The 13,425-nt window shown below is 48.2% G+C and overlaps 1 protein-coding gene across 1 annotated transcript; it reads left to right on the top strand.

Annotated features, from left to right (window-relative positions):
- The first annotated feature begins 576 nt into the window (after positions 1 to 576).
- On the top strand, positions 577 to 2,489 carry FAM111A (FAM111 trypsin like peptidase A). The gene is given in 2 exon segments (XM_038404990.1): positions 577 to 942; positions 945 to 2,489. Coding segments are annotated over 2 exon segments (1,911 nt in total).
- Positions 2,490 to 13,425: the final 10,936 nt, after the last annotated feature.

Here is a 13,425-nt window from a genome sequence, read left to right as displayed (position 1 = left end):
ATAGAGGCTGTTGTCTTCTGGCATATGGCCCCAGCCCCAGGGCAGCCTCCTGCACCTCAAACTTCTCATTCCCAGCCCCACCCCAGAGCCTGCACCCCTAGCCAGAGCCCTCATCCCCTCCTGCATCCCAGTCCTCTGCCCCAGCCCTGAGCCCTCTCCTGCATCCTGAACCCCTCATCCCCGGCCCCACCTGGCAGGCCTCACCCGTGCACCCCACCCTCTGCCCCATCCTGGGTCACCTCCCACACTCTGAACCCTTCAACCCCACCCCGTGTGGCTCTCACATTGAAGTTTTTTGCCAAAGTGGCCCCCACTTCAAAAATAGTGAAGAGCACTGACATAGGGCTACAAAAGGGAAACTGACAGGTTTCAGAGTAGCAGCCGTGTTAGTCTGTATTCGCAAAAAGAAAAGCAGTACTTGTGGCACCTTAGAGACTAACAAATTTATTAGAGCATAAGCTTTCGTGAGCTACAGCTCACAACTGCAGCTGTTGTTCATTCACATTGTTTTTTGTTGTTGTTGTTGCTGTTCAGCAAGAGAATGTGCAGGGTTCAAACCCCCTCTCGCCAAACAGGATGAGATCGAACACTGGTGCCAATGCTCTGAAGGACATTGGCAATTCGCCAACGTCTACTGAAAAACCTGGAACCCGAGACCCTGAATCCGATGACAGTGAGGATAGAAAATTCACTATTAACTTAGGTAAAAATGGAGTGGAGTATGTGGTGAAAGGCAAAGCCAATGACAGTATTTACACGGCCCTGATGGCTCTGAAATGTATCCGGACTCACATCGAGAAGCAGCAGGGCAAGGAGATGTATCTGCAGGGGAAGAGGCAGATTAAGGGGTTTGTGAACTTGGGAATGCCCCTCAAGTGCCTTCCTCAGAAATCCCACTTTGAAATGAAGTTTTATAAAGTGAAGAGAGACCAGAAAGGTGGTGAGAAGGATACCGCCAGCTCAACAGCACAAGGACTGAATGCGTTGTGTTTTATATCGCATCCACTGGAAAGAAAGGGCCTGATGGGGTGCAAATTCAAAAAATAATGTTGTGCCAGGAGCTTACAAAAAAGTGCTGCAAGATATGCGTCTTTGCCCCAAAAGGGGAGACCATCAAGACTGCTCTGTGCAAGGATGGATGGTTTCTGCCCCTCTTGGAGGAAGAGGAGTGGTATCTAGTGGAGAACAGCGAAACATTCCACTATAGTCACTATTTTGTCAATGACTTAGACAATCAGTCATTTGAGGTGCAGGTTATATCTGAGCGTGCCGTTAAGGCAAGGAATGAGCAGCATGGTGGGGCCACTCGGGAGCGACAGGGGGAAGCATTCTATCAATTTAACCTAGCTGTTCTGGTCCAGTATCCTGAATTCAAGAACCAAAGTGAATTGATCAAAGAGTTCTTTAAGGAGGAGGTTAGAGAGTCAGGCAAACACGTCAAAGCTCTGCTGGAACTGCATAGAAAAAATTTTAGTAAGGAGGCGAAGAACTCCACTCCAGTTCAGGTGCATAAACTCCTTGCTGGACTCAGCAACTCAGTAGGGTATGTAGAATGGGACTATAATGGAAACAGGGGCTGTGCCACTTGCTTTGTATTATGTGATGGGTACATCCTCCCCTGTCATCACGTGGTGAGCAGTATAGCAGGATCAGGAGTCAAGGAGCAGCACTGGACAGAAATTAGTCAGTCTGTCAAGGTTGCCTTCTCTTATGAAAATAAACACCCTAAGGAGGATGATTGGTTCTACACAGAGCCTTGCTTGGAAATCTCAGACCAGCCTCTTGATTACGCCATCTTGAAATTGAAGGAAAGGAGCTCTAAATTCCCAAATGGGTTGGCAAAATATATATCTTCACCACCATGTAGTGGCCTGATTTATATTATTGGCCACCCAGATGGAAAGGAGAAGTCCACAGATGGCTGTTCTATAGTAACCCCACTTGAGCGGGGGTGGAGATGCATTGAATGCCTCCAGAAAGGGCAGGTGGAAAGCCCCAGCAGCACCAGTTGTGGTACCATCCCTGAGAGCAGAACCAGCCAGTGCATCCACATGTTCACTCCAAGAAGCTTCCAGGAAGTGACTGCCAATCCTAATGTAGTCACCTATGACACCAGCTTCTTCTGTGGCTCCTCAGGCTCACCTGTGTTTGATGCGTCTGGATGCCTGATCGCCATGCTCACCGCTGGCTACTTGTATAATTACTGTAAACAGGAGCACAGCATTATTGAGTGGGGCCAGTTGATAAAAGCCATTTTGTCTGATATCAAAAAGAAGAATCCAGAGTGGTGTAAGTCTGTGCTCAAAGGCCATCTGAGAGATACTGAGGCTCCCTCTGGCGGCTCTGAGGGCACTGCAGAGGTTCTCCATAATAACCGCGAGGGAGCCCCCAGCGCTGAGACCAATGATATGGTAATAGAAAGTGACAGTGACTTGGAAAATGAGGCCTTAGTGGCAGATTGCATTCCATCTCCGAGACCCAGGGCCTGAATCCTTGCGATGCTTTTCCAATGCCATCTTCCAATGGCCTGTTTGTTGGAGCAATTTTATCGCTGCGTTCCATAACCTTTGTCATTCAACTTATTTTTGCTTGGCAGTTCCCATCAAAATTGACCTGTGCATTTACCCACCCATAAAATCCCCATTCAGCTGACTTGGCTTCACTTAATCTACATGAATGATCACTTACACCTTGGGAGGTGGTGGTGGTAAGAAGAGACACATACCTTCATGGGTCCTGTTCCATCATTTGGCTATGTAACATGCATCTTCACTGCCAAGAGGTGCAACTAATTAGAGGGCTCTTAAAAAGGATTCTGTAACTAAGCAATCTTTTAAAATACCATGTTCTGTCTCCTACAGGAAGAACCTCCATCTGAGGCCTTTGTTTCTGGTAATGAAGCAACAGGGTCAGAGTTTCAAATTAGGGAAATTTTAAACCAGAAGTCTAATCCAAAAATGTACGATTTCTTAAATTTTGTCCAAGTCTTATTTTTTAAACTAAGTCATGAAAATAAGTGTTATAAAATAAAATTTCTAAAGCCTTAACCCAATTACAGTCTATCAGGGAGGGATTGAACCGTACTGCAGGATTTTTTTGCATCATGCTGAGGTTTTGTCTACATGAAAAAGTTGCACCAGTTTAAAGGTGTGAAATTAAACTGATTAGTTCACACAGAGATCTGCGCTAGTTAAACTAAATCACTTTCATTTCACATCTTTATTTTAACTGATGCAACTTTCTCATGGCCTCAAAACCAGCTGAGTCATTACAGAACTGTTCCATCTGGCAAACAAGTTTTATGGAGAGTAGAAACTTTGTGGGGTGAGAGGAAGCAACTAATAAAACAGTTGCTTTACTTGATTAGAATGAAAAGACCCCAGGACAGCAGCATCAGAACTTTACCCTGACGTGGTTAATTTGACTCGCCAAGATTGAAAGGTGAACTGCAAACCACTTTTAAAACTGTGCTTATGCTGTCTAATACCTCCAAGAGGCAAAAAGGTTTGAAAGTTCTTACTTTGTGTGTCTTGATCTCTGCTATCTCTCCTGGAGATTCGTTGTGAGCTCTCAATCCTTGACTAAAAGGGTGAGGGTGTTGAATCTTCCTTTCTGCAAAGGCTTTCTTTATCCAAAATGTTAATCAGTCATTGAAGTTAAATAGGTGTAAAACAAAACCCAAAGCTTTAAGCAGTCTGCACTTTTACAGCACTTTTTTTGGAGCAAAAACAAGGATATTAGCCATGCTATTCTAATTAAAATCTGTCCTTGATAATTAGATTTTTGCAAAAAGAAAGGAAAAAAACTTGTAATTTCAATCAAAGTGCTTCATGTCTCTTCCTGTACATTGTGCTGTGCATTGTCCCTGTTAAATTATGTTTCTCCCTCGCGGTAAAGGTGTTTTAGTGATAGGCAAGTGATCTCTATATATACAATATATAAAGCAGTTTGGACAGGATGAAAGATGCATGTAAACTATAGGCTTTATAGCTCTGGCATTTTAACTCTTTCTCCTTCTGCCTGTAGTACTCACTGGTGATGGATCTCAGAAATAAGAGTGTATTTCTACATTGCTTTCTCTTGTAGTCTATCATTTGGCTAATCATTTTTCGCTTTCTGTCTCTACTGTGAATAAGCACTCAGGAATCAGGCTTGTCAGGAGAGAAGAATCACTGTGCTTTTTATTCGCTGCATTAGCACTTAACTGACTCTGAGTCTGCTCAGGATTCTGGAATCATCTAGTTCACCCTTAGTATGCTCAAAGGCATAACACACAGGTATTAGCAGCATCACTTCCACACTAACACTGCATTATCATCAGCATAACTAGTAATTTATCCCTAGCATTACAAGCTCACTGGCAATATATAAAATCCAGTTGTCCGAGTCCTTGTGCTTCAGGGCATGAAACAATCACTCATGGTGGGGTCTGAGAAGGAATTTCCCTCGTTTGACACTACGCAATTGGCCAGGTGCATTATGGGGGCTTTTTGCCTTCTGTTTAAGCATCTAGCATTGGCCACAGATGGACTAGGATTCTGAACTAGATGGACCAATGCTCTGAGTTTTTATAGGAAATCTGTTCCTCTTTGCTGTTTCTTTTTTCCAAAACCCCAAGTGATGGGTTATAGTTGGATTTAATTTTATATCTAAACAATCAGTGTTTTGTGTGTGTGGCTGAGGAAGAGATTTTTCTGCCTTGTAGACTGGGAGTTGCATGAAATTTGAATTGGTGCAGCAAACTCTACATACAAGGAACGACTTGCACACTTATAACTGAAATATTGTCTTTAAACTGGTCCACAGAATGACACATCCTTCTCAGTTTAACCTGTCAGATTCCTTTTTATCTTAATGCCTGGGGGAGCGGGAGAAGTTTCCTGCTCTTTTTTGTTCTTGTTCCTATGAATCGTTTTAAAGTAAACAGTGTCCTACACTGCTGGCAACCCAGAGGTTGCAGCCTTATGTTACCTCATATGAACCACAAAGTGAAACTGACTCATCAGTTTCATTGAGCAAGTTGAGACTTACACAAAGAGTACATCAAGGTCATAAGTAAATTAGATGAGTGATTTGTTTTTTTAAACTCTAAAATGAAGTTAGTCACTAGATAGAGGAAATAAAGGCTGTTGAATCTGAAAATGTCTCTTAAAAATTCTTAATGGGATAAAATGTGTTCATATCTGTGTATTGATGCTCATGTGCCGATTATAAAAATACTTACTGTGCCATGTATCTTTACTGTTAAGTGCTTATGTATCAAATAGTTATGCAACCCGTCAATCTTTAAATAAATTTAAAAAAAAATCTCTCATGTTGATGTGTTCATTGAGGTTTTTATTAAGCCAGTAAGAAACCTCTACCATTTAGTATGTGTATTGGTAGTGGTCAGGAGTGGAGTTCAGTGGGTTGTCAGAAGTTGCAGAATCCAAAAAGTCTCCAATGGTATCACCTTGTGCTGTGACCACTACAGTCATAAGCACCCAAGTCAGCTCAGCGCATGGATAAGAAGTCTCCAGATAAATTCACTGTGCTGTAGGAAGCAGTGTCATTTCAGTGGGTGGCGCACTTCTCCTCTGTACTCAGCCAGCCTTGAGAGCAACACAGCTGCAGGGAGATGTAAAACAGACCCTTGCTTATTAGAGCCTATGGCACTCTAACCCTGGTGCCCAGGCAAATCCCCCATTGGGTCATAGGTCTGCAAAGCTCTGGATGAAAAGGCTTTGCCAGTGAAAACATGCTTACCAGCGCTGACTCTTCCCTGTTCCTCGCTGGCTGAAGATCTCATGGCTGCACCAAACCCCTTCAGTGTCTGGAAATCATACACAGCGCTGTGCTGGGTGTTACTGTAATGGCCAATGCCAGGAGCTCCCTGGCACAAAGACCAGGACACTGATGGGTCTTCCTTATCCTTGCAATCCCTCCAAACATGGCTCTGCCTGAGTGTCACGGAGCTGAGTGCTGGTCGCTAACTTGCTGCCTTTGTAAATCCCAGCCCATATGCTCAGGACTGTATGAGTTTCATTTGAGGAGTCACTTTAATCTCCAAGCAAGAGCCCAATGATGCCATCTCCTGCTAGGTATCCAAGGAAGGGTCTTGTCTGCAAGCCAGGTCTCTGCTCTCAGCCTCAGGGGCAGCTGCCCTGTCCAGTTAGGGTGACCAGACAGCAAATGTGAAAAATTGGGACGGGGGTGGGGGGGAAATAGAAGCCTATATAAGAAAAGGACCCCAAAATTGGGACTGTCCCGATGGTCACCCTATGTCCAATCACTGTCGCTCCGGGCACCTTGCCGCTGCACCGAAGGTATTGGCTCAGCCCTGAGAGCAGTGCTGAGCCATTTGCCAGGAGTGCATGGAGAGACTGTGACCACAAGGGACAGATCCCAGCTTCGCTCCTGAAACTTCACAGCACTTGGGCATCGATCCCAGACTCATTTGTGTCCTCTTCAACTTGGGCACTGGACCGGATTCTTTGTGGCAAAACTGAAAATAGACCTGATGGCTCATCACAAGTGGTCCCCAGTGCTGTGCTAGGGTAGGGCTGCTAACCTTGTGGTTCTGGCCAAACTCCAGTGGGATTAAACTCCACCCCTGCAGTTTCAGATCACCATGGGATCCCTTCCTGATTCCTGTGCTAAACACCATGCGTTTGCCACACTCTTTCCCCAGAGGTGGCTGCATCTTGGCACTGCGGGAAGCAGCCCCTGCCTGTAGGTTGTATCAGTCTGGGTCATTCAGGGAATGTAAGATCTTTGCTCTGGGTATTAACCCTTGAACCCCAGCTGGTGTGACCCCTGGGAAAAGCCTGTCATCAAAAGGTTACCTTGCTCCTCCTGAGTCTGAGGTAGGTGCTAGTTCTCCTCTCCCTGCTCTGTCCTTGCTCCTGGCCCTGCCTCTGCCTCTTGACTGGTGTTCTGCGGCTTCCCCGCACACAGCTACAGTGTGCAAAACTGTGCTCAGCCGAGAGTGATGGGCCAGGCAGCAGGAGCTTCTTAGGCTCCCCCGGCTTCCGCTTATCTGTGGTGAGGTCTCTGGCCCTCTGCCACTTCACTCCACAGTGTCCCAACTACTCCCCAGCTGCCCTTACCTTGCTGATCTCTGCCAGTTGCTCTGCATTCACACCTCTGCCCAATTATTTTTAAATCAGGAACAGAAGAGAAATGAAGGGATTTTTTTTTTTTTTTAAAAAAGGTCTACCCTTTAATTACTTTTTGCCTGGGCCTGGAAAGCCCTAGCAGCGGCAGGCTAAGCACACGCTCCCTGACAGTTTGCTTGCTGGAAGGGCATAGAGGCACCCTTGCTGTCTCTGTAGGAAACTGCTTTCTAGTGCCTGGCCCAGCCAGAACAAACTGGGGTTTGACTGTATCCATTGGAAGCTCACAGGTTTGAGGAAGTGAAGGATCCTCAGGATCTCTGCTCGTTACCAACCATTTTCCTTTCCTTCCTCATTGCTGGTGCTCCAGGCACAGAGGAGTAAATCTAAGGTTGTTTCGTACTAGAACTTTTAACTGAGTTTGTAGCCAGCCAGTTGGCTCTGAGCGTAGTTTGTGCCCGCCCTTCTCTTGGTGAGCTCAATGGCATGGCACATGGTCAGCTTCTTGCAACCAGGGCCTAATACTGTCTTAGCTGCACAGAGGGGAGAGGAGTCTCCCAGCCGTGCCCCTGTCACCGAACCGGCTGAGCTGTCTGTGCAATAGTGTGTCCCAGAATGCTTTGCCTTGCCAGTGCTACTCCATGTGTACGTCCTGTGCAAACTATCCCCTGGCAAGGCAGGCTGGGAAAATGGCCTAGATTTTCCCCACAATTCAATGGTTCAAAACACAGTGTGGGTGATACCGGTGCACAAATGCGGTTGATGGCAGGGTGTGCCATGGGACAACCCTTGCTGTGCAAGTGCAGCCCGGTTGTGTTGGTAGCCAGGGCAAAGGAGTGCGTCCCAAACAGCTTATAAAAATGGGGGGGGGGCCTTATAAGACCAAAGTTTGAGTGACTAGTGATTTGGGCGGGGGGCCATAATCTTAGGGGTGCCTGGAAAGGGAGACTCCCCACAAAGGCCTGGCTTCCAGTGAGTTAGTATCTCCAGCTGACAAACCCACCTCCCTCCCCGCCCCCTGCCAGAAACTGAAGCCCTCAAAATTGCTAATCGCTTCTGAAAACCATGGCTGTAGTGTAGACGGAGGTGGAACCAGCCAGTGAGCCTATACAATGGTCACTGGCACAAAACCTCTAGGGTATCGCTTGTGCCGTGCGCTCCTTTTCAGCTACCCAAGCTGTTAGCACACACCATCATCTGTATGCATGTGCCTGCCCATTAATTACACACATACGCTGGGCCTGTAACCTTTGGCAGCAGAATGCAGTGCGGAAATATGACCTTGACCTCCAGCTTTCTCCTGGTGCTAACATAAATTCCCAGGTGCTCAGTTACTGCCACAGTAGTTTACTAGAGACACAAGGTGGGGGAGGTAATATCTTTTATTGGCCCAACTTCTGTAGGTGAAAGAGACTAGCTTTCCAGCTCCCCACAGCTCTGCTTCGGGTCTGGGAAGAGCTGTGCGTCGCTCGAACGATTATGCTACGGAGCAGAATAAAGTTGGGTGACAGCTGGGTGACTGTGGCAGCTCATGAAACTGTTCGTGGGCCCTCCAGCCCCGCAGAAACAATTCCACAAATGCATTGTCATGTGGAAACCAGCCACATCCATCCACAAGCCCTGGGCAGCTCAGGAGCTCCACAGCAGAGAGATGCAGCTGCTGGGAAGAGGTTCCCAAGCCATGCAGGGGTCCTGCTCCATCCCATACCTCCCCTGCTCCCTACAAATCAGCACTTCCCCACTAAAAATCCCCACTCTAGAAAGGTGCCCGCAATGGGCTTGTCCCTTATTAGCCATGCTAAGACCTTTGCTCCCTGTTAAGCCTTACTACTTCCCAGCTCCCTTAGCCAATCCCCGCCACACTCCACTGGCTAGCTCCCTCTGCACCTCAGCTCCCCTCCCACGGTCCCCCACCTGGCTTAGCCCATCCCCCAAAGCTTCCTTATCCAATCCTCCCCACCTGGCATGTCCCATCCCCCTTTAGCTCCCCTGCCCCTTTCCTCCTCTCCCCAGTGTCCTCCCTACGTGGCCTGTAGAATCATAGAATCATAGAATATCAGGGTTGGAAGAGACCTCGGGAGGTCATTTAGTCCAACCCCCTGCTCAAAGCAGGACCAAGACCAACTAAATCATCCCAGCCAGGGCTGTGTCAAGCCTGACCTTAAAAACCTTTAAGGATGGAGATTCCACCACCTCCCTAGGGAACCCATCCCAGTGCTTCACCATCCTCCTAGTGAAACAGTGTTTCCTAATATCCAATGCAGACCTCTCCCACTGCAACTTGAGACCATTGCTCCTTGTTCTGTCATCTGCCACCACTGAGAACAGCCGAGCTCCATCCTCTTTGGAACCCCCCTTCAGGTAGTTGAGGGCTGCTATCAAATCCCCCCTCACTCTTCTCTTCTGCAGACTAAATAACCCCAGTTTCCTCAGCTTCTCCTCGTAAGTCATGTGCCCCAGCCCCCTAATCATTTTTGTTGCCCTCCGCTGGACTCTCTCCAATTTGTCCACATCCCTTCTGTAGTGGGGGGGGGGGGCAAAACTGGACGCAATACTCCAGATGTGGCTCACCAGTGCCAAATAGAGGGGAATAATCACTTCCCTCGATCTGCTGGCAATACTCCTACTAATACAGCCCAATGCGCTGTTGGCCTTCTTGGCAACAAAGACACACTGCTGACTCATATCCATCTTCTCATTCACTGTAATCCCCAGGTCCTTTTCTGCAGAACTGCTGCTCAGCCAGTCGATCCCCAGCCTGTATTGATGCATGGGATTCTTCCTTCCTAAGTGCAGGACTCTGCATCGTCCTTGTTGAACCTCATCAGATTTCTTTTGGCCCAGTCCTCCAATTTGTCTAGGTCACTTTGGACCCTATCACTACCCTCCAGCGTATCGACCTCTCCCCGCAGTTTGGAGTCATCCGCGAACTTGCTGAGGGTGCATTTAATCCCATCATCCAGATCATTGATAAAGATGTTGAACAAAACCAGCCCCAGGACCAACCCCTGGGACACTCCGCTTGATACCGGCTGCCAACTAGACATTGAGCAGTTGATTACTACCTGTTGAGACCTGTTGACAATCTAGCTAACTTTCTATCGACGTTATAGTCCAGTCATCCAATCCATACTTCTTTAATTTACTGGCAAGAATACTGTGGGAGACCGTATCAAAAGCTTTGCTAAAGTCAAGATATATCACATCCACCGCTTTCCCCATATCCACAGAGTCCCAAGTCCCATCCCCCCTCAGCTCCCCTCCCAGGCTCACCCCAGGAGGCCTGCCCTCCTGTCCACTCCTCAAGGCAGATGAGTTGTGCATGGATTGCATGGGCTCTCCTCTCCTAACTATTGGACAGGGGTGCTCTTCACACCACATCTGGCCACAAAGGGCTCTTCTGAGCTCCCCCATACAGGGAAGAAGGCTGCCCGATGGGTAGGGTCTTAGCCTGGGACCTGGATTCCACTCCCTGGCTCTGCCACAAACTCCCCGTTTGCCCTTGAGCGAGTCACTCGGGGCCAGCTCTGCAAAGGTATGTGGGCACCTAAAGATGCAAAGGTGTCTAGCAGATTTTCAAAAGTGCCCAATCTGGCCCTTAACCTCTCTGTGCCTCGGTTTCCTGTCTGTAGCAAGGGGGTAGATAGCACTGGCGTATTTGTGGGATGCACAAGGGATTGGGGCATAGATGACCCTTAGCTATGTAGCAGTAGATTGTTTGGTCAGTGAAGAGACATGGGTAGGACTGTTGGTTTACATGGAGTGGATCATCTCATCTCAGCTAATAAAAATACGACATTGAACAGCTACAGCACCTTTTATAGCTGGATCTCAAAGCACTTTCCAAAAAAGGATCAGGTCATAGCTTCATGGCACAGAGATCCATAGATTCTAGGGCCAGAAGGGACCAGTGTGATCATCTAGTTTGACCTTCTGTCTAACTCAGGCCAGAGATCTGCCCCCAAATAATCCCTGTTTGAGCCAGAAAAACATCCCGTCTTGGTTGAAAAATTGTCAGTAATGGAGAATCCACCACAAGGCTTGGCTTGGTAAATTGGTCCAGTGGTTAATTGGCCTCGCTGTTAAAAATGTCCACCTTATTTCCAATGTGAATTTGTCTAGCTTCAACTTCCAGCAATTGGACTTTGTTACAGCTTTGTCTGCTAGACTGAAGAGCCCATTATCAAACATCTGTTCCCCAAGTAGGTACTTACAGGCTGGGATCAAGTCACCCCTTAATCTTCTGTTTGTTAAATTCAACAGATTGAGCCCCTTGTCTCTCTCACTCTATGGCGTGTTTTCCAATCCTTTAATCATCTCGGGAAGGAACTGAGGCCCAGAGAGACAGAGACAGCTCCCGGACAATGGGAGCTGCAGAGTCGGCACTCCGGGTAGAGGCAGTGCGCGGAGACCCCCTGTTCCCCCCTGGGCCGCAGGGATGGTGCTGGCTGCTTCCAGGTGTGGTGCAGAGTGAAAGAAGGTAAGGGGGCCTGCTTTCGCTATGTTGCCGTGCTGGACTGTTAGCGCCCAAAATCTCCTGGTTTGGCTGAGGTAACCTTCGGGAGATAGAGAGTGATTGCAGGAGACTCCCAATGAAAGAGGGAGGGTTGGGAACCCTAATCCTCGGAGAGGTGGATTAACTATACTGATGGAAAAATCCCTTCCGTTGCTGTAGGACACATCTATACTATGGGTTATACTGGCACAGCTGCAGTACTAGCTAGGCCACTGAACAGCTGTAGTGTAGACATGGCCTAAGAAGGCCCTACGCTAGAATGCCAAACTAGGCGGCACCATCTGTAACATCCCTTCCCTGAGCATATACCAGCCATACCTGGCAGTGTATTCATGTCCCTTAAAGGGAACACATCTCTGATAACGCTTTCTCTGATGGATGGTCTGCAGCCAGTCCATATCTGGTACAGGTGCCTGACCTGCTAGGAGCAGCCCTGCAACCGACTGTGCACAAGGTGTACATGACAGGCCCAGCACCTCAGAGGTATTTAGCTGCCTGAGTCACCCAAGGCCTTGGAAAGAGTCCAGAGCAGAGCTGGGAAGTGAACCCAGACACTAAACCCACTGGAAGGATGTTAGGCCTCAGTGCTGCAGCTGTGGCATTCACTCATGTCACATAGCGAGGTGTTTGGGGGCACCAGGGAGCGAGATGTTTTGGGGGCGCCTAGGAGGGTGGTGAAGCACTGGAATGGGTTACCTAGGGAGGTGGTGGAATCTCCATCCTTAGAGGTTTTTAAGGTCAGGCTTGACAAAGCCCTGGCTGGGATGATTTAGTTGGGGATTGGTCCTGCTTTGAGCAGGGGGTTGGACTAGATGACCTCCTGAGGTCTCTTCCCACCCTAATCTTCTATGATTCTATGATCTAGCTGGTTTGTGAAGGAAGGGGGAAGCTGAGATCTCAGCTGGCTCTGACCTACTTTTCAGGGCTCATCACTAGCTCCACAATAATGATTTCCCTTGTTAGGTGAATGATAATGAATCCAAGTAACTTACCAGGTGCCCCTGCTGCAGTTTGTGGAAATTTCCTAGGGATATGAGAGCAGCCCCAGCTGGTTGACTCAGAACATTCTGACTGGGCTGGGGCAGCTCCCGCTACTGCAAAATTATTGGACCCTTGGCTCCTGGCTTGGTGTCTCAGGACTGTGGGTGGCAGTTGTAGTGCTGCTGATTACTCCCATCCAGCTGGCATCTGCTCTCCCAGCTGCACCTACCGTGCTAGGGAGTTCCTGGGCTCCGTGCTTCTGGGGATGGGGGGACCCTGCTCATGCGTAGGAAAGTGGAGGTTCTTGGGCAGGTGAAGAAGAAACTGGGGATGGGTCTCCTCCCCATGGTTACAGGAGATCTTTCTCTGGGCAACCAGCCCTGTTGGTTGGAAGAGATTGGAGACTCGTTCAGCTAAATGGGGAGCAGAAGAGGAGGGGGAATCAGTTGTGGGGGCGGAGTGTAGCAGCCAGGAGTGAGCAGGGTCGCAGTTAGGAAAGGGCTGAGACAGTTAGGGGACAATTTTCCAGGCATGCTATAACCCTAGGATCCCCAGGGAACTGCCTACGTCTTGGGGAGGTATCTTCTTGACCAAGGCAATTCCCCTCTGAGGAGTGTGATTTTTACCTGTTTAACTCAAAAGCTAAGCGAACAGCTGGGAGAAACACTCACTGTGAAAGTGGCATCAAGGTTTCAGGGCAGTCTGGCTGCAGGTGCTGTTGGCAACCAGTCAGAAAAAGCTATTGCAATTCACAGACAAGTGGGGCAGTGAGCTGTATGCATAACCCAGGCTAGCGGCACTCTTTCTTCCTCTAATGGGGACATCACTTATAGA

This window comes from Dermochelys coriacea, chromosome 6 (genome assembly GCF_009764565.3).
Source record: "Dermochelys coriacea isolate rDerCor1 chromosome 6, rDerCor1.pri.v4, whole genome shotgun sequence".
Lineage (NCBI taxonomy): Eukaryota > Metazoa > Chordata > Testudines > Dermochelyidae > Dermochelys > Dermochelys coriacea.
Note: the sequence above shows the minus strand (reverse complement) of the source record. Positions and strands in the feature narration are given on the sequence as shown.